The sequence below is a fragment of the Rattus rattus genome, chromosome 1 (assembly GCF_011064425.1).
Source record: "Rattus rattus isolate New Zealand chromosome 1, Rrattus_CSIRO_v1, whole genome shotgun sequence".
NCBI lineage: Eukaryota > Metazoa > Chordata > Mammalia > Rodentia > Muridae > Rattus > Rattus rattus.
Genome location: NC_046154.1, coordinates 3,923,142 through 3,947,297, shown reverse-complemented (window position 1 = coordinate 3,947,297; position 24,156 = coordinate 3,923,142). Strand labels below are relative to the sequence as shown.

Below are 24,156 nucleotides of genomic sequence, written 5' to 3'. Positions count from 1 at the left end.
TGAATTAGCTCCTTAGGAGCTATCTCTGAGCTATCCAACCAGCCTGGGAAAGATTTTTTTAAATGTTTCCTAATTTAGTTTTAGAAATCTCCAGTGATTTGTTAGTTACCTAGTCCTAGTGACTGCACATTTTCTCTTCTGGGTGGGGGCTGAAACTTAGAACAATATTGATTGATTTCCAGCTTAAGATTCAGCCCCTGTACTTCTGGGTGGATAAGCCTATCTCAGAGGAACCCTGAAAACTCCTTCCTTACTGTTCTCGAGTGGGTGATTAGCAGGGAAGACAGACTTTGAACATGTAACTATAAAGAGCCAACTGAATGGTGCTGTGGGAACACTTGATGGGTTAACACAACCAAGTCCTGCAAGCTGGCAAGCAGGCCAGTGAAAGCTGTGCCCTGTGGTGACTCTCGCCTTGCTCTTGACTAGTGGGAGATCTATGATGCCTATGTAGATGAGCTCGAGAAACTGGAAAAGACCAAAGAGAAGGAGAAGACCAAGACTCCAGTGGCTAAGAAAACAGAGAAGATGGCCATGAGGAAACTAACATCTATGGAGTCTCAGGTTGGTGAGGTCTTCAGTTCTGTCCCAGAATGTCTAGGTATGGTCTTGGCTGTAGGTAAATAGTAGCTCAGGGATTTAGAAGGGTTCCACAGACCCTCAAAAGAAAAGGCTGATATTGAGGTGTGGATGATTTCTTACCTTGGGAGAAGATGTGATGGCAACTAGAATTGTGCCTAGTAGTTCACACTGTCTCTCTAGCTGCCGTTTTGAGGGTCAGAAGGGTTTGAGGATCACGAGCCTAGGACAGACTTTTTTCTTTTTCTAAAGTGTGTATTATCTGTATTGCAGGGAAGTTAAGGAGTCTGCTCTTCTGCCTTCAGTCCTCTGTCTGTGTCTGGTTGTTAAATCGAGTGTGATGGTTTAGTTATCAACTCGACAGGATCTAGAATCAGCTAGGACGAAGTCTCAGTGGGGAATTATGTAGACCTTGTTGGCCTCTGGGCATGTCTGTGAGGGATTGTCTTGATTACATTAATTGATGATGGAAGACCCAGCCCACTGTGGGTGCCACTATTCCCTGGGCTTGAGTGCTAGGTTGATAAGAGTGGAGAACACGTGCATTCTCCCTCCCCTGACTGTGATGGTGACTAGTTGCCTCAAGTTCCCGCTGCCTTGAATTGCCTGCTGTGATGTACTATAACCTGGAGTTTTGAGTTAAAAATAAACTATTATCCCCATAAGTTCTTTTGTCAGTGAATTTTTATAACAACAACAGAAGTAAAACTAGGTTAGTGAGTCTTCAGGGCTATGAGCCAGTCCAAAACTGATTCTAGATACCATCAGCATCAGATCAATGGATGCAACTGTCTTGAGTTGTATTAATCATAAGAAGCCAAGTGGGAGTTTTAGAAAGACCATGTTTGGGGACAGAACAGTGCAGCCAGCAGGAGTTTGGGGGTCAGCATAGAATAAAGTGATATAACACAGGATGATGGTATGGGGAGATGGCCACAGGAGATGCTGGAGAACCTCATCTGTTCCAGCAGCAGAGAGAAATCTGGTTCAGGAGATGGAGTCCCAGAGTAGAGAATCTGTGGGTGTGACCTGCCTTGGAAGAGGGTCACAAGAAGCTAGGGGACGGTTTCAGCACTTTGGAGAGCGCCCAGGGCGTCTTTCAGGGAAGTGGCTCTGTTCCTCTCCAACCTTACTAGAATTGAACTCAATCAATTAAAGAACGTCTATTTTCTTTATCTTAGGTGTGTCCACTTCCTCTTAGCTCTGCTCCATGGTCCTGATGTCACTTTTGAAGGGAGGTCTGGGGGTCCTGTGCTTTGACTTATAGTCAGGGTTCCTTGGTTTGCTTTGTTTTGAATCACTAACCAAGAACTGAGTAATCGAAGACGTGGTGAGAACCTCAGTTCCAGGGTGGGATAGAGCCCCTGCCTTGAGGACTTTGTGAGGATCCTCGGCTTCCTTGCACCATTCCTCAGATGATGGGGACTGCAGAGGAGCTCTGGCCTGGGTTAGGGTTAATGTGAAGATCTGCCAGGGTTTGGGCTCTTGGCTCTACTGGAACCCATAATGGCAGAAACCCCAACTAGAATCACTAAGACCCAGGAACCAGGAGAAAACTATGTGGCTGAGCCCAAAAGGTGATCTGGGGCCTAAAGATGGTGTACAACATCTCCTGTCATAGATCCTCCAGCTTTGCTGACGTGGAGAACAGGGGTACAGGCAGGTTCTGCCCTTCTTTCCCAGTGAGCACCTGGTAAGAAAGCCAGTGGAGGTCAGTCCTAACTGGGAATTCTCAGCACTGAGCTAGGCTGCCTGTAGAACAGAATGAGAAAGGCTGTGTCCTTCTCCTCTGCCCAGGCCTAGAACCTGAGCAGAGAAGCAATGTTTCCTCAAAGACCTGTCTATTTAGGTTGATAAGAATCTCAGGTGAGAGCAGAGAGAAAAGAAAGTAAGTTCATGGGACCTTCCCAGAAGGTCTCTAATAATGGACCTAGGACTCGGGCTCATTGCTGACTTGGCTGAATACACAAAAATGAATGCAAGCTTGTGCAGTCTAAAGACTTGGCATGCATAAGGGAATAGGATCAGAAGCTGCAGTTCAGTCAGAACCTATAAAGAGATGTGGCTACTCCAGCAGCACAGCTCTAGAGCAATGGAGGCGATAGCCCTCATCTCTCCTCTGAGCACGTCAAGGTCCTGGGCAGACAGGACAAGGACACTGTCAGACTGAGCCTGACTTTGTTAATAGGAGCTGGAGCTTACTGAAGCCTCCACCCGCCCCCCACAAATGTAAAGCCATCTTAATGAGCTTGGAAGAGAAGCAAAGGTTGATGTGGGGAAATGAGTTTCCTTCAGGTATGTAGCTCCCTGGGCCAGGGGAAAGAGTTCAGACTATAGGTAGACCAGCCAGGAAAGTGGAGTCAGTTAACTGTCAGTTATCTGTCTGCAGCAAGCATGGCCTCACATAGGGCTTGCCTGGACCTGGAAAAGAAGGGGATTGTGCTTTGGGTCCAGAGGTGGGCAGTACCTGGGAGCAGGTGGAGCACTGTGTCACAACTCCAATGTCTGCCCTCCTTGCCTAGATTTCTGTGATAAATAGAATTGCTCTAGGGTGTGTTGAAAGGCCCTCAGAGAGCAGTTTCCCAGATGCTGATGTGTGAGCCTCCACCACTCAACTGTGTTTCTTCTGACTGCATTGCCACCGGGAACAGAGTTGAACCAGCATGAGTGTTGTTGCTCACTGCCCAGAGTGGTCTCTCAGAGATGCTGTCCATCCATCCTCACTCTGTCACAAGGACGATGGCGCAGAGAATCAAAGTAACTCCTTCTTGGGTTGGGGATTTAGCTCAGTGGTAGAGCGCTTGCCTAGGAAGCACAAGACCCTGGGTCCCCAGCTCCGGAAAAAAAAAAAAAAAGTAACTCCTTCTTACTCCGTGCACTAAGGAAGAAATGCATACACATCTGTGTGATCTAGAACCTAGTCTCTTTTGGAACTTTTAAATCAGATTTTATTTTATTTAACGTGTGGGAGGAATGTCTCACCTGAGCCATAGCATGTGTGGAAGACAGAAGACAATCTGTGGGAATCGTTTCTCTCCTTCCACCATGTGAGTCCAGGGGATAAACGCAGGTCTTTGAGCTCAACCCCCTGAGCGACCTTGCCAGCCCTAGAACCTAGTCTATAAATCACAGCCAATATGGCCTCTCCCAGGAGTGCTGATCTTCAGGAGACATGTGTCTGACCCCTGATCACCCTCTGGGCACCCAATTAGCTTGTTCTCTTCAGCCACTCACCACAAACTCCTTGCACTTTTCTTTTTAAAGGTTTATTTTGATTATTTTTAGTTATGTGTATGTGGGGGCAGGGTTATGTGCACGTAAGTGTGGTGCCCTTGGAGTCCTGATGTCACTGATTCTCTGGAGCTGGAGTTCCAGGCTGTTTTCAGCCACCCAGACTGAGTGCTGGGAACAGAACTCTCCTCTTCTGCAGGAGCACTCTGTGCTCTTAACTGAGGAACCATCTCTCCAGCCCTCCTTGTGCTTTTCTTGCCAGCCCCATATTTCTTGCTTCTCTGAGAACCTGCCAAGTGGCTTCCTTCATGCGTTTATGGAAGCTGCCTCTTTACTCAGGGGTCATTTTCCAGGGTAGAACTTGCTGCTTTGTCTGTGGTCTAAGAAGGGCCCTGGGTTGGCAGGCTCAGTTCTGTCGTACGGTCCATGCACAGCTCATCTCCACACAGCCGGGCATCTGTGGCACCTGAGCCTGAACCTAAAGGAGGAATTTGGGCTGGAGGCCTTATGTGAGAATCTGTCATTCCCTGATCTGAGAAAGCCTCTGTGCTCCCCCTCCCATCCCCACAGAAAGCCTCTAACAGGTCCTTGAGTGTTCTGCCTTCCAATTCCTGGACTCTGTTCAGTGCCTTTTCTTGAGCTCAGAGAGATGCTTTTTCCCCAACCCCAGATGGGAGAGTGACAGCAACTTTATCCAGGGATCAGATATGTCTGCTCTGACCCTTGTGCACCTTCAAGGAAAGGGCTCCTACTATATGGTCTATTTGGCTGTGAGCCATTTCTGAGTCATCTAGAATAGATAACCACAGGGTTACATTGCTGAACCAGTTGCAAATCTGGGTTTTGGCTCAGGGCCAAACCTTACCAGGCACTAATGAGGGCTTCTGTATTCCACAGAGTGATGATATCACCAAAGTGACCCAAGCTGCTAAAATTGTGGAGCGAATGGTCAACCAAAATACATACGATGATGTCGCTCAAGGTAAGACTTGAAGAAATAGTAATTTTCATTATTTTTAGGTATGTGTGTGCCTTTTTTTGTCTGAATCTTCCATACATATGTGCCATGTCCACGAAGGCCAGAAGAGGGCAGAGATCTGGAACTGATGTTGTAGGCACCTGTGAGCTGCCTTACGGTAATGGGAACCAAACCCACATCTTTTGCAAACATTCTTAACTGCTGAGCCAACTTGCCAGCCCAGGAATTAGTATTTAAAATTCTTCACCAAAGTCTAGTGTTTGAGTGTTCCACTATAGTAAGTCCTATAGTAAAGGGGGAAATAAAAACAAAACAACAAAACAAAAGCAACCACCGTGTCTCCTCCTCTGAATGTCATTGAAGAAGTAAGACCTTTGCAAGTCCACCATGAATGATGGTGTGCAAACAGTGAAGGCAGTGATCCAATCTGACATGTGGCCAGAATGAGCTGCAGAATAGTAATCTAATGCCACCTTCCCAGCAGTCCTGGGGCCAAAGCTGCCTGACCAGTGAGTAGCACAGAGAAGCCAGATATAGGTCTTGAGCTAGTGCTCTTGTCTCCACCCAATTGGCTTGAAGATGCTGGCACTAGAATTCACAGGAGAAGAACTGCTCAGGGGACCCCGAAAGAAGAGAGAAATGACAATGATGGTAGATGCCTTTAGTCCCAGCACTTGGAGGAAGAGGCAGATCGATCTCTGTGAGTTTGAGGCTAGCCTGGTTTACAAAGAGAGTCCAGGACAGCCAGGGTGACACAAAGAACCCTGTCCCAGAAAGAAAGAAAGAAAGAAAGAAAGAAAGAAAGAAAGAAAGAAAGAAAGAAAGAAAGAAAGAAAGAAAGAAAGAAAGAAAGAAAGAGAAGGAAAGAAAGAAAGAGAGAGAGAGAAAGAAAGAAAGAGAGAGAGAAAGAAAGAAAGGAAGGAAGGAAGAAAGAAAGAAGGAAGAGGAGAAGGAAGAAGAGGAAGAAGATAAATACGGGATTCACGGGAAGGGTCTGGCAGGGCTTAGGGAGTACTGGACTAGGTGGCAGGGGATAAGCGGGGTCTGCGGGAGGTGCAGAGAGAGGGTCTTCTCAGCAGATGGTGGCATGAGCAGTGACTTGGTGGCAAGAATGAGTAGGAATTGGTTCTTCTGAGAAAGGAGCAGAGGCTCAAGTGTGCACACAGGAGCTGTTGGGAAATGGAGGGAAGGCAGTTGGGGCCTCCTCCATAGACAGTTGAGAGGCTGTGACACGAGCTAGGTGCTAGGCTAGGCTAGCAAGGTGCTAGCAAGGCTCAGTGAGAGGCTAGGCGAGGATGTGACCGGGCAGAGTTCAGGAACAGAGGTAAAGGTATGGGGCGGAACAGGCTCTGTGCCTGGTCAGGCTGTAGCCCAAGGGACGGAACAAAGGGAGAGTTGTAATAGCAGAAAGTCAGGCGGCAAAGCTCAGTGGGCAGGGCCTGCGAGCCAGGCTCTGTGCTGTCCACTTGGATACAGTATTTTCTGTCTTCTAAGCAACTCTACTGAGACATGAATAGCATGCATGATGATCCCCATCTTACAAAAGAGAAACCCAACCCTAACATGCTGCCAATTGAACAAAGTCACAGCCAGAGGGAGCCATAGGGGTGGAGCCAGGAATGGAACTCGGGCCCCTTGGTAGATCTGTTGATAAGCACTGCACCACTAGCCTACGGAGCTGCTGAGCTGGAGGAGGTGTCTCAGGAGCACACTCAGTAGATCCATCGTGGCGACTAGTTAGCAAGGAGGCGAAGACAGAACCAGATGCAGCAATGCTCCAGTGCTGAGGGCCTGGGAATTCTGGTGTCTCTGACAGTGCCAAGGAAACAGAGCCCTTCCCATGGTGTGAGCAGCCGATTCGCAAGTGGCTTGTATTTCCCTAAGAGGCTGTGCATTTACGTGGAACAGCTGCCTCCCGGGAGTTGGCAATGCCATGCTGGCTGGGCTCCTTTGCCGTCGGCCTTGGGCCCTTCTTGGTGACTTGATGCTCATTGCTCCCTCGCAGGACACAAAGGCTAAGGCTGCCAAAGGCTGCCAAGACTAGCGGCCTAAACAAGCCCCCTCGTTATCGTTGAGGCTGGAAAGAGATCGTGAGTGCTCTGCGAAGCTGTCAAAGTGTGCAGCAGCTGTGAAAGGACCTGTCACTCACACAGCTCCCTTCCCGAGACCCAGGCTCTGCAAGTGGCCCACCACAGGGCTGCAAACCTGATTAATATCCATGGAGAAATTGGCCTTGTGCACCATACAGTTCCATAAAAGAATACAGTTCCTGGGGCTGGGGATTTAGCTCAGTGGTAGAGCGCTTACCTAGGGAAGCGCAAGGCCCTGGGTTCGGTCCCCAGCTCCGAAAAAAAACAAAAAAAAAAAAAAAAAAAAAGAATACAGTTCCATAAGAATACGGTTCCATAAAAATGCATTGAACTTTGATTCTTTTAATTGCACTGTGTTTTCCCTTTGGGAAAGTGTAATCATGAAAAAAGAAATAAAAATAAAGAAGTGTTACCAATTAGTCCCCACACTGAAATGAGGGATTTGCAAAATTCCCTCAAGCTTAGGAATTTTGATGTGATCAAGAGTCACACCTTTCTAACCACTTAATTTATTTATTTTTTGTTCCAAGACAGTTTTGAGGTTTGATTGTACCTTAAGGTATGGGGCACTGTGGGAGGAACCAGGCAATGACTGGGCATGTCCCAGACTGTGTAGCATTAGAGAGTCCCTTCTAATTGGCCATCCTGACTGAAAAAAGACAGAACGATTGCCTGAATGTTATTTCCTTGAATTCTTTGAAAGGACTTTGGGTCTCTGCTCTGTGGCCTTTCCTGTCCCATGCATTGGACACATTGTTCTGCTCTCTAGGGCTTGTGTGGCACGGAAGTCAGACAAAAAGACTGGCACGTCTTAGTAGAGGAGAGGGAGCACTGGGAGAGACAAAGAAATTAAGTCTACTCAAAATAGCCATATTCAGGTGGCTGAGACAGGAGGATTGCCATGAGCTCCAGGCCAGCCTGAGCTATGTCCTAGCACATACCTGTAGTACTAGGTACTTAGAAGGCTGAGGCTGGAGGATCACTTGAGCCCAGGTGTCGCAGTCCAGGATGGGTAATATAGTGACAGGTGACAGGTGATAGGCCCTCTAGCTGCTGCCATGCACAAATACCCTGTCCTTCCCTTTCTCCCTCCTTCTCCCTCTCCCTTCCTATCCCCTTCTTCCTCCTCTTCTCCCTCTCTCCCTCTCCCTCTCTCTCCCCTCATGCACCCCAAATTAGGTTACACTCCTCAGCAACTGTCTCTTGACAGAGTTGGTGAGCAACACTTGGAAATGAGACTTCATTCTCAATGGGAAGAAATGAAAATGCAGACCCTGTGGAAGGGGAAGACATTGAATCAGATAAAGAACATGTAGGAATCCTCAAAGCAGGGCAAGGCATGGAAAAGCAGGAAGAAACACACAGAGCGCTGGTCAGAAAGGATGAGGGTGGTGGCTTGTTTAAGGACAGCCATTGAGAAGTTTCAGTGGTACGGGGAAGACATGTGAAGAGATAGTTTCCTTTGGCACTGCTAACCCTGAAGAGTGTGGACTGAAGGAGAGTTATGGGAGGAGGCAGGGAGGCCAGCGTGAAAAATATGATAGCCAGGTGATGGATTTGGGGATTTGGGGATCTTTTTTTTTTTTCCTATTCTTTTTTTTTTTTTTTTTCGAGCTGGGGACCGAACCCAGGGCCTTGCGCTTGTTAGGCAAGCGCTCTACCACTGAGCCAAATCCCCAACCCCGGATTTGGGGATCTTAACCTAGGTAGGTAGTAGCTATAAGGATTTGTTTTGTTTTGTTTTGTTTAGAAGTTAAAAAGACAGGAGAAAAATATAAGACAAGGTAGAAAGAGATCAGCCAAGGATTCCCCAGCCTTCTAGTTAGGTAAATGGAAAGGTTTGGCTTCTGGCTAACCTAGCAAAAATGGAAGGCAGAGACAGCTTTAAGGATGACGCCGAGTTTTAGGAACCCATGGAGGAGTGTCCAGGGAGCTTCATTACAGTGAGGCTTGACAGTGAGTATAGAGTTGGGCTGTATTTTAGGGATCTAGGATGCAGAATGAATAGAACTATTAATCAGCCTCTGGCAGCTGAACCCTGCTCTGATCCGAGCTTCTGAAACGCTGAGAAAGCTCACAAGGATGAGGGATGCAGCCTGGGATTCTGTGTACGCACATATGGATGCGTTGCTGTAGTCCCTGTCCCAGCGACTAATATACAGAGAAGATGTATGTGTCTGGCATTTTTCTAGACACGTTGCATATATTAAACTCAACCTGTATTCTCACAGTAGTTCTTTGAGATAGGTACTACTATTATTTCCAGCCCCAAACACAAAGAGATTCATTGTTTTTCCCAAAGAGGTATCGATTCGCTATAAAGTGGCAGTCCCTAGCTGACTGTGTCTATTTGCGTTTAAGATTTTAAGTACTATGAGGATGCTGCTGATGAATACAGGGACCAGGAGGGTACGCTGCTGCCTCTCTGGAAGTTTCAAAATGATAAAGCCAAGCGCCTGGCCGTCACCGCCCTCTGCTGGTGAGTACAGATATTGCAGCAAACCTAGCACCCCCAGAACACCCACTGCGGGCCAGATTTTGAGCCATAAGACTCTTCTATTCCACTTTATATCTTGAGTGTGACATGGGACACAGTAGGGGGAAAATAGGACTTAAATCCTTATTGGGTTGCAAGATCATCTAGTGTCTACCATGGTAGGAGTCTAAGCTAGACAGTGGATGTCTGTAGAGGAGTTAGTCACCAGTGCCCAGGAGAAGCTCTTGACCATGGGAAGGCTGCGTCCGTTTCTAGTCAATGAGTTCACTTTTCTTTTGCAGGAATCCAAAGTACAAGGATCTTTTTGCCGTGGGACATGGCTCCTGTAAGTGATCTACCTATTCATTTGTTTGCTCATGCAAATATCAGACACTAGGCTCCTAGTCTGTCCAGAGCTTTTTGCCAGATGTGAGAAATTCAGAGGTGAGCAGGATGTATTCACTGGCCCACTGAGAGAGCTCACAGTCTAATGCTGTGGTTCTCAACCTTCTTAATGCCACGATCCCTTATTACGGGGTCCTTGTGTGTGGTGACCCCCAACCATAGAATTTATTTCTGTTGCTAATTTATAACTGTAATTCTGCTATTGTTATACATTGTAATATAATGTTGTGTTTACCAATGGTCTTAGGTGACCCCTGTAAAAAGGTCATTGGAAACTCAAAGGGGGTCAGGACCCACAGGTTGAGAACCACTGGTCTAATAGGAAGCCCCACTCTCATATGGGGAGTTAATGCTGGTTAAAAGAATGCGGCTGAATATGCGGAGTGAACCTCAAAGAATGCAGAGGAAAACTGCAGCAGAGGGGCCAGCATAGGCCAGGTCTGCAGGCAGGGCCATCCCTCAAAGGACACAACTGAAGGGATTCTGGAAGGGCAGGGACCTGTCGTGTACAGGAAGGGATGGCAGACCTGAGGCTGGAGGCTGGGAGACCTGGTGCAGGTGTGCTAAGGTCAGATAGAAAGACCTTAGTCACTCTGGAGAGTGGGGTGGAGACCCTCTCCCTGCTTCCTCACCTGGCCTTCCTGACCAGGCCTGCGGCAGGGTAGGGGTAAGGAAAGGCAAGTGCTTGAAGTTTATTCTTCTGTTCCTGAGCCACTGGAGACCACAGCTCTCTGTGTTCCAGGCCTGGCAGGGCATGCTTGAGGTGGGAGGCAGCATATGCCGGTAACTGTCCATGCAATTTCCTGTTCCTTCCTATTATTTGGGCCGAGCAGAAGTACCCACCACTGTGCTGGATAGTCTCTGATCCTAATGGGAAGGGCTCTACACAGTGAGCCAGGCACAGCTCCCTAATGCTAACAGCTTGTTCTCTGGCTAGGAGGATTCACTTCTGTGAACAGAAAAACCCTTCCGTTCTTCAAGCTGCTGCTGGCTGGCAGGCACACAAGCGCCTGGTCACTGCCTCTTAGATGGCCCATCAGTTCTTTGACCAGGGTAGGGATTCAGGGGAGGGCGTCCGGAGGAGTTGGTGTTTGTCATTCCTCTCAGGGAGGAAACCTTGGAGCCGCTCCCAGTTCTGTGGTCTGAGCTGCCTTTGAGGATGCCCTAAATGCCTGCTTTGTGTCCCTACTCCTGAAGGTGGGCTCCTGCCAAATGGGACTCTCGCCCTCTGGCAGGGAACTAGAACATCCCTCCCCCCTCTGCTGCAGCTACTGGGCCTGGAACAGAGCCTGAGGGTTGGGTAGGCCCTCCCAGGAGTGGGTGTGGACCCCCATGTGAGGCCCAGGCTCTCTGCTTGAGACTGAGGTGAGAGGATGGGAGCCTCTGCAGAAGGTGGGAGGAGAAACTCCGCACATTGCAGACCGTCTTCTAGGCATAGTTAGACGCAAGGTCATGTGGAGGCCATCCATGTGAGGTATCCTTAGTCAGAGAAAGGTAATGCCTTCCATGAGGGAATGGCCTCAAGTTGGCAGCTCACTGGCCTCCTTTGGGCAAGCACTCACCCAGGAATTGTTTCTTTGTCTCTCCTTGGTCTTCAGAGGCACAGCCTCAGTGGTACCCACAGGCAGCTACAGACCTCCCTCTGGAGGATCACTTCTCAGTGCCCTTGTCTCCTCATTAGCATCATAGCAAGACCGACAGCTAGCGAGGCCTCCATCTCAGAGCTGTCAGGAGGCCTGTATGAGAGAAGAGCCCTGTGTGCTGCAGAAGCATTACACATCAGGCCAGCCATTGCTGCCTTCTTGTTCTGTCTCCTGACTTTCCTGCAGATCCCTCAGAGGGCCTGAGCAGAGCAGGGGAGATGGGAAATCTGGACGGAAGCCAGTGGCAGGGACAGGGCTCCGTGCTGGTGTCACAGGAGTTACCAGCCAGCTTTCAGATGACCATCGATTACGGTACCAGCTTCAGGCCTGAGCAGGGCCCCTGAGATGGTCTGCAATGTACAGAGTTCCATGCTATGTCCCATGCTCCATGGAAGGAGAAGTGCAAGCTGAGGCCACACCTGGTTGTGGACAGGGTCACTGGGAGGAGCAGTTGCTCTCACCAGCATCCCTCACAACGAAACCCACAGGGAGAAAAAAAAATGCCTGAAGAGAAATGCTGAATGAGGACTCGGCTTACTGCTGAGTTTGACCCCGGCAGGCACAGTCCAGGCCTCTTAGGCTTCATTCCCCCTGAAATTCCTAAGTTTTTATTCTGGGACTCAGCCACAGAAAAATTATGTAGTGTCTTAGGTAGGATTACTATTGCTGTCAGAACCAGACCAAAGCAACTTGGGGAAGAAAGGGTTTATTTGACTTACACTTCCATGCTTCCACATCACTGTTCATCACCAGAGGAAGTCAAGACAGGGAATCAAGCAGGGCAGGAACCTGGAGGCAGGAGCTGATGCAGAGCCCATGAGAGATGCTGTGTACTGGCTTCCTCATCATGGCTTGCTTAGCCTGCTTTCTTATGGAACCCAGGAGCACCACTTACAATGGGCTGGACCCTCCCCATCAATAACTAATTAAGGAAATGCCCTACATGCCTGCCAATCTTTCTCCTCCCCTCTTCCTCCTCTTCCTCCTCCTCCTTCTTCTTCTGATTGATTGATTGATTGATTGATTGATTGATTGATGTAAGTATATGAATAAGTTGCTGTCTTCAGACACCAGAAGAGGGCATCGGATCCCATTACAGATGGTTGTGAGCCACCATGTGGTTGCTGGGAATTGAACTTGGGACCTCTGGAAGAGCAATCAGTCCTCTTAACCTCTGAGCCATCTCTCCAGCCCGAGACATTTTCTTTTTTTTTTTTTTTTTTTTTTTCTTTTTTTGAGCTGGGGACCAACCCAGGGCCTTGCGCTTCCTAGGCAAGCGCTCTACCACTGAGCTAAATCCCCAACCCCGAGACATTTTCTTAATTGAGGTTCTTTCCTCTCAGATGACTTCAGCTTATGTCACATCGACACAAAACTATCTAGCAAAGGAAGCCGGTGGTGGTACACACCTTTACTGCCAGGACTTGGGAGGTAGAAGCAAGCAGGTCTCTGTGAGTTTGAAGCAGGACAGCCAGGGCTACACAGAGAATCACGGGCTCAATTCTTCCTTCTCCTCCCCCAAAATAAGAAGAGAAAAGGAAGGATAACCAGATAACCAGCAAATCTACAGCCACCTTCCCACTACAGCTTCCAGCACCAGCTGCTTAAAGCACAGAGGCATGGGTGCCCCATAGGTCGAGCTCCATATTCCCAGCACATGGGTGGGAGAGACTGAGCAGGTGAATGAAGGTGGGTGTACTGGGAGACAAAAGGATTCAGTTCAGGAAGAGATGGTCTTAGAACAGCTGGGATGTGACCGCGGCAGCCTGTGGTACCGAAGGGGTCCATTCCACCTCATTAGCCAGTGCAGAGCAGGGAAATGGAGCCTCCTCACAGTCTGTCAGGCAGGAATGGCAGAGCAGGTTCTAGAGAGCCTGTGTGCTTCAGAGTCTATCTCACAGGAGATGGGGCAGGGAGCTTCCGAGCAGGCCCCATATTGCAAGGGCAAAGGAGCCAGCTGTCCTTCAGCCCAGCTTTCCTCTGGGGCAGCCCCTCAAAAGAGGCCAACAACAGCCCTCATACTGAGCACTAAACTCATTCCTGCTCTGTCTCTTGAACTTGCCCAGGCCAGAGATGCACTCGTAAGAGTTTAAATCTTTCCCGATCGTTTACTTGTTGGCTTCACTAATTAAGCAGTGTTAATTTCATTTACTGAAAATGGAAATTCATCCACCTCATTTCTCCCTGTTCATCCTCCACACACAAAATCCATCACTCCTTAGCTGCAGGCTGCGTAAAATTTACAGGACTAATTATGTTGTCAAGTCTCTTTGTAAATACAGTCCATAAAGGCCACTCTGCTTGCCGAGTGGCATGCAAGGGCATTCCGTTGTTAGTTTAATTACTGGTTAGTTATTTAGGCTCTCAAATGTTTGCCTCGTTTTCCCTAAATCAAATTAAATGTCCCACTTGATGTACTCTGTCTCCAAGGCCTTTCTCTTACTTCCCACACTATTTAAATACAGCTCCCAACCGAGCTAGGGTGCCTAGGAAAACTACACTGAGAGCCCAAGCCAGCCTGGCTCTGATGTCGCTGGCCATGCCTGAGATTTGGAACCTCCAGGATCAAGACCCTTTTCCAAGCCAGCCTTGGGCTGGTCCCCTGCTTATGGAAATGGTGGAAATCCCAATCAAGGGGACATTTCTGTTCCTGGAGTATAGGGTGGCAGAACCAGGGGCAGGAAAGGGAGAGAGGGCTTCACTGTTGTGTCCGTGTGGCCATTCCCCTGACTCCAGAACTGCATCTGTACCCCAGAAGAAAAAGCTTGATCGTTCTGACTCCTAAAATTAGAGTTCAGGCCTCCCTTCCCTGAAGCCTCTGACGTCTGCTTCCTGTTACTGCAGCAGCAAGCGACCACAAACACAATGGCTTAAGTAACACATTTCTTCTGAGTTCTGGAAGCCAGAATCTCAAGATGGATTACACGGAGTTAAAATCAGGTGTCAGCAGGGCTGTGCTCCCTCTGGCAGCCCCCAGGGAGCACCTGTTTCTTCTCTGTTTCCAGCTCCCAGTGGCCTGCATTCCGTGGCTGGTGGCCCTCTTCCAGCCAGCAACCGCATCATCTTGACATCGGCTTCTGCCGTCACACCCGAGTCTCTGACTCGCCTGCCTCCTTCCTTCCCTTATAAGAACTCTTACGATTACATCAAATCCACCCGGGGAATCCAAGATAATCTCCCCATCTCAAGGTCTTTAACTTAATCACATCTGCAAAGTCCCTTTTGCCACACAAAGTGACATATTTATAGGCTCCGGGGATTAGGATGTGGACATTTGTGGGGGGGCATTATTCTGCCTACTCCACGCCCCCTCCAAGTGCCTCTTGCATGACTTAATAAGGGAGTCATCAGACAGCTGCTGCCTTGGAACCAGTCCTAGGCTGGCTTCGTTTAGGATGCCACAGTACAGAGAAGCCTGCCAGCCAAGGCTGGCATGGTGTCTTTGTCTCTTCAGTTGGCATCTGCCTCCTCCTGACCGCTGACCTGGCCTTAGCCTTGTGCCCCAACATGCCCTCCACCTGCCTTGCTCTCCTTGAGTCCTGAGTAGTCCCGCTGCAGCCAGAATGCTCTACAGTGCCCGCTTCTCAAAGCCAACTGAACCAGACAGGGCTGGCAGTTGTGGGCCTGAGGGTCCCAGCGATAAATTCCAGCTAAGAAGACATTGATCTGTGTTGCTCATTGGATAGTATTCTGCCAGGGCTCCCATAGCAGAAACTGAGGACAGTCAGATCTTTATCTATGCTAGAATTAAGACATGCACATGAAACCATGCCTAGTTGTTAGACATATGATCCCGGCTCAGGAGGCTGAAGAAGGATTGCAAGGGCATGGCCTACCTAAGCTACAGAATAAGTTCAAGGTCAGCCAGGACAATTTAGTGATCCTGCTTCAAAAGAAATATCAGAAGGGTGGGTTCAATGGTATAGTGCTTACCTAGATTCAGTCCCCAGTCAAAGAGTCTCTCTCTCTCTCTCTCTCTCTCTCTCTCTCTCTCTCTCTCTCTCTCTCTCTCTCTCTCTCCATCTCCCTCTCTCCCTCCCTTCCTCCCTCCCTTTCCCTGAGATGATGATTTTAGGAGAGCTACCATAAGGCTCTGTCAAGAGGAACTGATTATCCTTCCCCTGACCTTGTGGATCATTGAGGGGAGTCAGGAAGGCTGTAGTGATTATGCAATAGAGTAGACTTCGAAGGAAACAAACTCAGTCACCAGAAAGAACATGCTGAGATGTGCTCCATATTTGACCTTAATGTTTTTCCATTCTTTATACTGATGGTAGGGAACAGCACTTCCTCGGAAGATGAAGCACTTGTAGCTTGGTCTGGAAGGATTCCCAGAGATTATCACAACTAGTAGACTTTCTCACTCCTGGACCTTTTCCCTCCCTGTTTCGTACTCAGCCACATGTACTTCCTGAAATCCTATAGTCCGGAGGACCTTGTTATACAATGGGGAAGCTAGGGGGCTCCCATCTGGGTTGTTGGAACTATGAATTCTTGTGGCGTTAAGAAGAGAGTACTCCAGGGACTAAGATCCAGTGAGTAATGGAGGCACTTTACAACCTGAAGTCATACTGGGGCTACTAGTGACCTGGTTAGTGCTGGACTGGGAATGCTGGTGGCTGAGCAGTGACATCATCGGGCTTCTGGTGTCCTGTCTGGTGATCCTGCTAGGATTTTTGGATAGTTTGGCAGTATGACACTAACAGATGATGTCACACAAGAACCATTAGTGGTTTAGTAATATTGTCATTTAAGGGTTTCTAGAAGATAAGAGGATGATGTTGTGGGGTTGTTGGGGATTGAGGCTGTGATGTCACACTGGGTGTCCCTTTAAAGTGGAATCATGAGATCTCAGCAGGCCCCCGAGGTCAGGAATGATGAGTTCACAGAGAAAGGTCAGAGGAAAGCCCAGTCAGATGACATTTTTCTTTGCTCTCCTGGTGTATTTCGACAAAGAGGGCCTTGAACTAAAGTCACAAAACATATACTCTAACCAGGACTAGGAGCTACACCCCATATTACAGAGGACTCCTTTCCTTGCAAGTAACAGAGACCACTAAAGCTAGTGGATGAAGTGTGACTAAGCCCAGCATGCATGTGACCGTCATAGTATGTGCCTTTTGTGAGTCCTACTCACGGCATCTGCTTCTCTCTGCACGGCCATTCCCTTTATCATGCTTGACTGCCCTGTGCCTTCCACACCATCTAAAGCCTGGAAGATTGGATAGGCTTTGTCAGTAACCACCATACTGTCCCTTCCTCTGTCTACTTCGATGTAAAGACCAAATTACCAGGACTGGAAAGAGGGCTTAGCAGGTAAAGGTGCCAAGCCTGACAAACTAAACTTGATCCCTGGAGCCCAGTGTAGGAGAGAAATGATGTCTACAAATTGTCCTCTGACTACCACATGTTCTTCTTCTTCTACTACTACTACTACTACTACTACTACTACTACTACTACTACTACTACTCCACACACACACACACACACACACACACACACACACACACACACACACTAATTTGAGACCAGATTAGCAGAGAAAGAGAATCTCAACATAATACACTATGTGACATGTATTATGCATGCAAGTAGATTGTTTCTCCCTCTGAGACTCGCCTTCTCCATCTATAAAGTTAGGAGGCATACCTCAGGCTTCGAGTACCAGGGGCTCAGCAATTAGATCAGAATCATCCTCCATCTTGAGTTACCAAGCAGCCTAGGGCTCCCTGCCCTCCCTTCCTGGCTTCACTTGTCATGACACTGTGCATGTCTACTGAGCCAGGCAGGGGCTTGCCAAGAGAAAGTCGGCCATCAGCTGCCCATCAAGGGGTCACATAGCACCGAGCATCACCATCCATCGCTTCAGTCTCCCATTCTTCCTCTCACTGGCCATCTCTTACCCTTTGTCAGTCTTGGCTAGTACGGAGGACAGATTGGAATCAGAAGCGCCAGTGTCTCCCCTCTGGCCAATGGCCATCTGGAGGGCCCAGCGATGGCTGTCTCTGACCTTGCTGTGTGAACTCGGAGCAGAAGGGTGGAAGGTGGAGAGACAGGTAGGGTCTTGGGTCTGCTTGATGAGCAAAGGGAGCCGGAGTGACCAGTCCCAGTGGCTATGGCTGGGTTTTGCTCTCTTCCTCCTGTGTGGCCCACCTAGGTGTTCACAATGCCAGCTCCTTCACACCCACTTTAAGGCAGACCCCTCCCCCATCGTGGATGCAGGGTGTTGTGGGATAGCTACCAGGGATGACTACTCAGACTTGGGTTTAAGCTAAGACAGAGACTTTCTTAGCCAGCCGGTGACGACACTGGGTGTCCAGGATCTCAGTAGCCTTTCTCAGGGTGAACTTTTAAGCACAAAAACCATATTCTAGGCTGACATACTTCAGTTAACAAGAACAGTTAGCCAGAAGCAGAACCACATTGGAGACCTTCCCAGGACTGTGGGTTTTGATGGATCAGGCCTCTGCTTTCATTTTGGCTGGCGGTGCTGTCTCTGTGCTGACTTAGTTGTGTCTGTGCTTTATGACCTGAATAGCACTTCCATCATGGAGTCAGGTGTGCTAAGATCTGGGGCCCTATTACAAGGGGATCTTTGGCCCCCAAGCTCACTTTCCCTAGGACAGAAACACTTTTCTTCCTGAACCACAGTGCAGCTGGGCAGTGGTGGCCATACCTTTAATCCCAGCACTCAGGGGGCAGAGGCAGGCAGATCTCTGGGTTTGAGGCCCGCCTGGCCTACAGAGCAAGTTCCAGGTCAACCAGGGCTACACCAGAAAAAACCTGTCTTGGAAAAAAAGAAAGCAACAACAACAAAAGAAAACAGAATCCAAGCCACAGTGCCCTACTTCATAGCTCAGGACGAGCCCTAGAAATTCCTACCATAATGCAGCCCCTCCTTGCATGCATGCAGGGGATCCAGAGAGGGTTCCTGAGCAGAAAGCCTCAGAACTCGAGAGGATTAGTCTCAGCAAAGGAAGTGAGCTTTCCCATAGGCCTTGTCTTTGCAGAATCTCTGGGGTGTGCATGTTAATAGCTGAGGTCATGCCATGAGTCCAGAGACCTTAGAACCACGACAGTGAGAAATGACTCCCCACACTAGTCAGGTTGGCCTTGTTTGCTCAGCACCCCACACCTCTGCACACCTCAGAATGGCTATTTTGTGGACACGTCAGACTCTGCAGCCATTAAGCTAGAGGAGGAAACCCGGAACAGGGGAAGTAGAAAGGTCAAAGGCTGTCCTGGGATAGGATGCACAAGATGCACTGGTCTGCCTGCCCCATTGCCAGCTCTGCCTCCGAGGTTTTAGCTTGGGAGGACTGAGAAGTCTGGATTGGCAGCAAGAGAAGTGGACAGGAGGGCCACGTGCTGCTCAGGGCATGTGTGAGGGGTGACATGGGACCTTTACCGAGCACTCCATCATTGATCACTGAGATCTGCATTCAGGCTGAGTGGGCCTGTGGAAGCCTGGACTGTTTGGCTAGACACTTCCAGATACTGGAGGTCTGCTGAGACACTTCCAGATACTGGAGGTCTGCTGAGACACTTCCAGATACTGGAGGTCTGCTGAGACACTTCCAGATACTGGAGGTCTGCTGAGACACTTCCAGATACTGGAGGTCTGCTGAGACACTTCCAGATATTGGAGGTCTGATGAGAGCCCTGGCACAGCTGCTTTGGGGAACTGTGGGGTAAAATACTGAGGAGATGCTTCCAGGTGACTGCCATGGGCTGACCACCGACAACGGCATGCCTTTATTGTGTGTCCTGCTTGCTGTGCTGACACTGAAACCTGGGCTTTGTGTCACCACCCTCCCCCTCCTCCTCTTCTTCTTTCTCCTTCTCCTTCTCCTCCTCCTTCTATTCATCTCTTTCCTCTTTCTTCTACCCTTCTTCCTCCCTCCTTTTATCCTCCTCTTCCTTCCGTCTCTTCCTCCTTCCCTTCTCTCTCTTCCTCCCCCCTTTCTCCTTCTTCGCTCTTCCTTCTCCTTTCTTTTTTCTCCTTTAATTTTTTTTTTTTTTTTGCGCCTTACTCTTCTTTTTATTATTAACTTGAGTATTTCTTATATACATTTCGAATGTTATTCCCTTTCCCGGTTTCCGCGCAAACATCCCCCTCCCCCCTCCCCTTCCTTATGGGTGTTCCCCTCCCAACCCTCCCCCCATTGCTGCCCTCTCCCCAACATCTGCCGCCCAGGACCCAGGGCTTCCCCTTCCACTGGTGCTCTTACAGGATCTTCATTGCAACAAAAATATGGAACGCTTCACGAATTTGCGTGTCATCCTTGCGCAGGGGCCATGCTAATCTTCTCTGTATCGTTCCAATTTTAGTATATGTGCTGCCGAAGCGAGCACTCTCCTTTAATTTTTGACACAGGGTCTAAACTAAAATTCCCAGGCTGGCCTTGAAGCTGCAATACTCCTGTCTCAGCCCCTGAGTAGTTGGGATTACAGGCCTACACCACCAGGCCTGGTTAGACCATAGCTCACTAGTACAAGCTTAATTCCTGTCCTTGGCTGAGGACTTGTGAGGAACATGGACATCTATGTATGCATTGTACAGCAGCCTGCCTCTACCCTGGATATCCCTGCAGAGGGTACCACACCTCCCCAAATCCACTCACATTCTTAAAATGACAACTGAGCTTGCATCCCCTTGTTCTGCGCCCCAGAGAGAACAGAGAGTGACTGTAGCTCAGACTGACCTAGTCACCTTTACCAGATGTTGGATCTAGCCACACAAAGGGAGGGTCAAATTCACACTTCCATTTCACAGTCAGAGGATGAAGGGCCAGAGAGGCATCCCATACTCTCTCACAGGCACAGCTAGGTGACAGAGGAGGGTCTCTGTAGGGTCCAGGCACCTTACAGAGAAGGAGACCCTACTCATCTGCTGGGGCACAGGCAAGGGGGCTCCCCTGGGAGGACAGACAGACCCTCAGCTGCAGCCCTCCTGTCTCCCTGGGTAGATGACTTCATGAAACAGAGCCGGGGCATGCTGCTGCTCTACAGTATGAAGAACCCTAGTTTCCCTGAGTATATGTTCAGCAGTGAGAGTGGCATCATGTGTCTGGACATGCATATGGACCACCCCTACTTGGTGGTCGTGGGCTACTATGACGGCAACGTGGCCATCTACAACCTCAAGAAGCCTCACTCACAGCCCTGCTTCCGCAGCACCTCCAAGTCTGGCAAGCACACGGACCCTGTATGGCAGGTCAGCCTGGGACCTGGTGGGGAGGGCATGTGGGCTCAGGAGCCATGAAGTAGGGATCTTGGGGAAAAGAAAAGGACAAGCAAGGGACTGGGGAAAGCAAGGGCTGCATAAGAGGCCCAGGAGCTGGAGGAGAGAAGAGCAGAGGGGAGACTTAGGCGCCAACATTTTCCTTACGACCTGGAGTCTGCTGCCCATAAGCTCCATCAGAGAAACCTTAGCTGTCTGCCAAGACTCAGCAGTGTCACTTCAGTGGCATAGCTGGACACATCCTGGACCTCGGGTTCAGATCCTTATCTATAAGGTTCCTGGACCCCACAGGGGCCCTCCTCTGTCACCTGAGAAAGACTTGGGGATGTTCCCAGATAGGAATGGCACTGCTTGTTGAATACCTTCTGGATGTTGCTGGAGAGTCTGTTCTTGAGTTCTTGTAGCACCCTCTTCTCTAGACAGGCTTCAGGCCTCCCACTGTGTTCCAAAGGCGCCCTGCCTCTTTAAGCTATATACTACTCACTGAGTAAAGCAGGTCTGAGAGAATCTAAAGTTGGATTTCTGCCCCAAGTTGCTCCAAAGTTCTGGGCTCGTCAGGCAATTCTTAGGGCTGTCTTGTCCTCTGTCCTCATACCCTGACAACCATCAGGCAGGAGTTTTGGACCAACCTCTTCTGGCCCTGAGTCTTTTGTCTCACGCACTAGATATGAGTGAGCTCCAGACAGGCCTGAGCAGAGAGTAGACTTCCTAGGCCCAGAGGACATGGCGACCTCTCAGCTTCAGCTCTTTCCCAGAGCCTGGGGCAGATGGAGTCAGAGAGGTAACCCCTGGGTTATATATGCCCTCCTATCTCACTTTCTACCATGAGGGCCCAGAGGTTCTGTCCATCCAAGAGTCCACCCCTAACTCATTACCTTTGGGCACATGGAACTCTCTAAATATTAAGATGATGTCGGGGTTGGGGATTTAGCTCAGTGGTAGAGCTCTTGCCTAGCAAGCACAAAGCCCTGGGTTCAGTCCCCAGCTCCGAAAAAAAGAAAAGAAAAAAAAAATGATGTCACCAAAGGCTTTAGAGGCCTGACTCTGCTTCACCATCCTGGATAGCCCAAGGCCAACCGTGAGATGCCCCTGACCTGATCACCCTCCTCAAACCCAGGGTTTTGGAAGAGGTCCAGAGCAAGCACCCTCTTCAACCTCTACCATGCTCTCTAAATCAAAGAGCAGGATGGGGAGTCGTGCCGGAGTTCTACAGTTTACCTGCTCTCCTCTGCAGAGTCAGGCGAGAGTCATGGCACATAACCTCAGAAGGGTCCACCTGCCACTCATCCCCTTACTTCCAGTTTCCTTCCCCTCAGCCCTTCCATTACACATCCATTAACTCCTCCTGTTTGCTCACGTGGTTGCTCTTCAGGCTTAAGGGCCTCACCCCTGGAGTTCTTGGTGTGAGAGACCACAGCCAAGGCTGACCAGGGCAGGGTACACTGCTAAGTGCTAAAGGGTAAGTGTGCATAAAGGGAAGCGTTATCCTGCGTGGGGACTAAAGGCAGGAGGCCAGGGCTTGCTAGAGCAGCGCTTCCCAACCTGTGGTTGAGACCCCTTTCACAAACCTCTATCTCCAAAAATATTTGCATTTCCATTCATAACAGGAGCAAAATTACAGTTATAAAGTGGCGAGGAAAGTAATTTTATGGTTGGGGGTCACCACAACATGAGAGTCACTGCATTAGGAAGGCTGAGAACTGCTGTTCCAGAGATGTAACCTTTGACCTAGATTTCACTTTAATTTTTGAGACAGGGTCTCTCTGCACAGCCCTGGCTATCCTGGAACTTGCTCTGCAGACCAGGATGGCCTCAGACTCAGAGATCCCTCCTGCCTATTTCCTGAGTCCCGGTGTGTGCCGCCATTGCCCAGCTCTGGGTCTGGATTTTACAGGATGTCACTGTGACTAAAGGAGTCCCTGTGCAATAATGAAGGGCTTCAAGCAGAGTGGCCCACTGGGAAGCAGTACCTCATTCAGAGCGTGGGGTGGGGGCGGGGGGCACCCTGAGGAAAGGACAGGCACCCAGTTGGGAGTATGCTTAGTTTGGGCATTGCAGGTCAGAGGTTAATACAAAGGTACAACAATATATCATAAGAGATGAGAACAGAGCTGTTCTGGTAAAACTAGGGCCTTGATTACTTAAGGGTCCCCTGTTGTCACTTCTGCTGCCTCCTGTGGTACCGTGTCAGCATTCCTACGACATCCTGTGAGCACAGTTTGAAAGTCACAGCCCAATCATCAGAGGATTTGGGTGGGGGGTAACAGTCACTATAGAAAGACCCTCTGCTACAGCGTAAGAATTTTGAAGGCTGAGAAAGGGCAGAGGCAGTGGAGACAGACATGTGGACATAGGATGGAAAGCTGTTGGGACAGGGACCTCAAATAGACATGGGGAGAGGGGAGCATCGTGTGTTTGGGGTGCCCTGTGGGCATCGATAGATGTGGGAAATGGAGAGAGGACTGTGTCTGGCCAGAGGCTGGTGGAAAAGGCAGAGGGATCGCTCTGGCAGTATGCTCCTAAGAGCCTGCAGCTTGAAGACAAGACAAGTGCTTGAATGAGATGTCCAAGACCTAAGAACCTCGGTCCTTCTTAAAGGGACCTGAGATGCCAGGCTGGGGCAGAGTCTGTTGTGTTGGCCATGGGAAACCCTGTGAGGCTGTGGAGCCAGGGTTGTAAAATGGCTCATGTTCTCCTGTACAGCACAGACTCCTTCCCCAGGTGACCCACAAGGGTGCCTAAGCACTGATCAGGCCCTCCTGTGAAGCCTTAACCAGCAACAGTCTGTGGCCGCACAATTCTAGACAGACAACAAGAAGAAAGTATAAGCAGAGACTGGGTACTCTCTCCAAATCCGATGAGGGATGAGGTGGAAGAGGAAGGATTAGTGCAGTGCTCCCCACTGCTCCCTGGGTCTGCCCTGGTTCTCTGGATCCTGTGGGTAAACCTGCCCTTTCGGCTTTATTCCTACCCTCTCACCTCCACTGTCTAGGAGAGTGCACACACACAGGCACACACACAGACACAAATGCACACACAGACACACACGCACACAGGACATGAGGCTGCTAAGTGGGGTGTGAAATACAATTCCCAGGAGTACTGGTGTCTGTTCATTAAACACTTCCCTTTGCAGCTCCCCTGTGCCTCTTACAGCCTGGCCTTTGACACCTTTGTTCCCTCCCCCCTTTAAAGGGACCATGTTTGCACAGAAGGGGAAGTAGTCTCCAGATCCATCCTATTGTGCCTTACAGCCTCTACAAAATTCTGGCCTCCCAGTGAAAGCACAAAAGAACCGCTACCCAGACAAGCCCAGGCAGGACTCAGCCTGGCCTCCCGCAGCGGCTCCAATCAGATTCACCAGGCCTGGTGGCTGGATGCAGAGAGACAACCCCTTCTCCCCCTCCCCCGCCCCCTCCGCCCCCCCAACCACCCTCCTCCCCAACAGCCATGGTGACAGCTGTGGTTTCAGGCAACAGCAGTTGCAGGCAACAGGCCTAGGTTCTTG

The 24,156-nt window shown here is 49.5% G+C and overlaps 1 protein-coding gene and 1 non-coding gene across 2 annotated transcripts in view; one reads left to right on the top strand and one right to left on the bottom strand.

The window, feature by feature from the left end:
- The window catches only part of Dnai1 (dynein axonemal intermediate chain 1), a 67,803-nt gene that overhangs the window by 34,063 nt on the left and 9,584 nt on the right, over positions 1–24,156 (top strand). The window contains exons 9-13 of the mRNA XM_032890220.1: positions 430–564; positions 4,708–4,792; positions 9,241–9,358; positions 9,658–9,701; positions 20,374–20,621. Coding sequence (XP_032746111.1) covers positions 430–564; positions 4,708–4,792; positions 9,241–9,358; positions 9,658–9,701; positions 20,374–20,621 — 630 coding nt within the window. The remainder of the gene's footprint in view (positions 1–429; positions 565–4,707; positions 4,793–9,240; positions 9,359–9,657; positions 9,702–20,373; positions 20,622–24,156) is intronic.
- LOC116890321 lies at positions 19,653–19,759 on the bottom strand. The gene has a single exon (XR_004386544.1). It is a non-coding gene; the product is annotated as a U6 spliceosomal RNA (small nuclear RNA).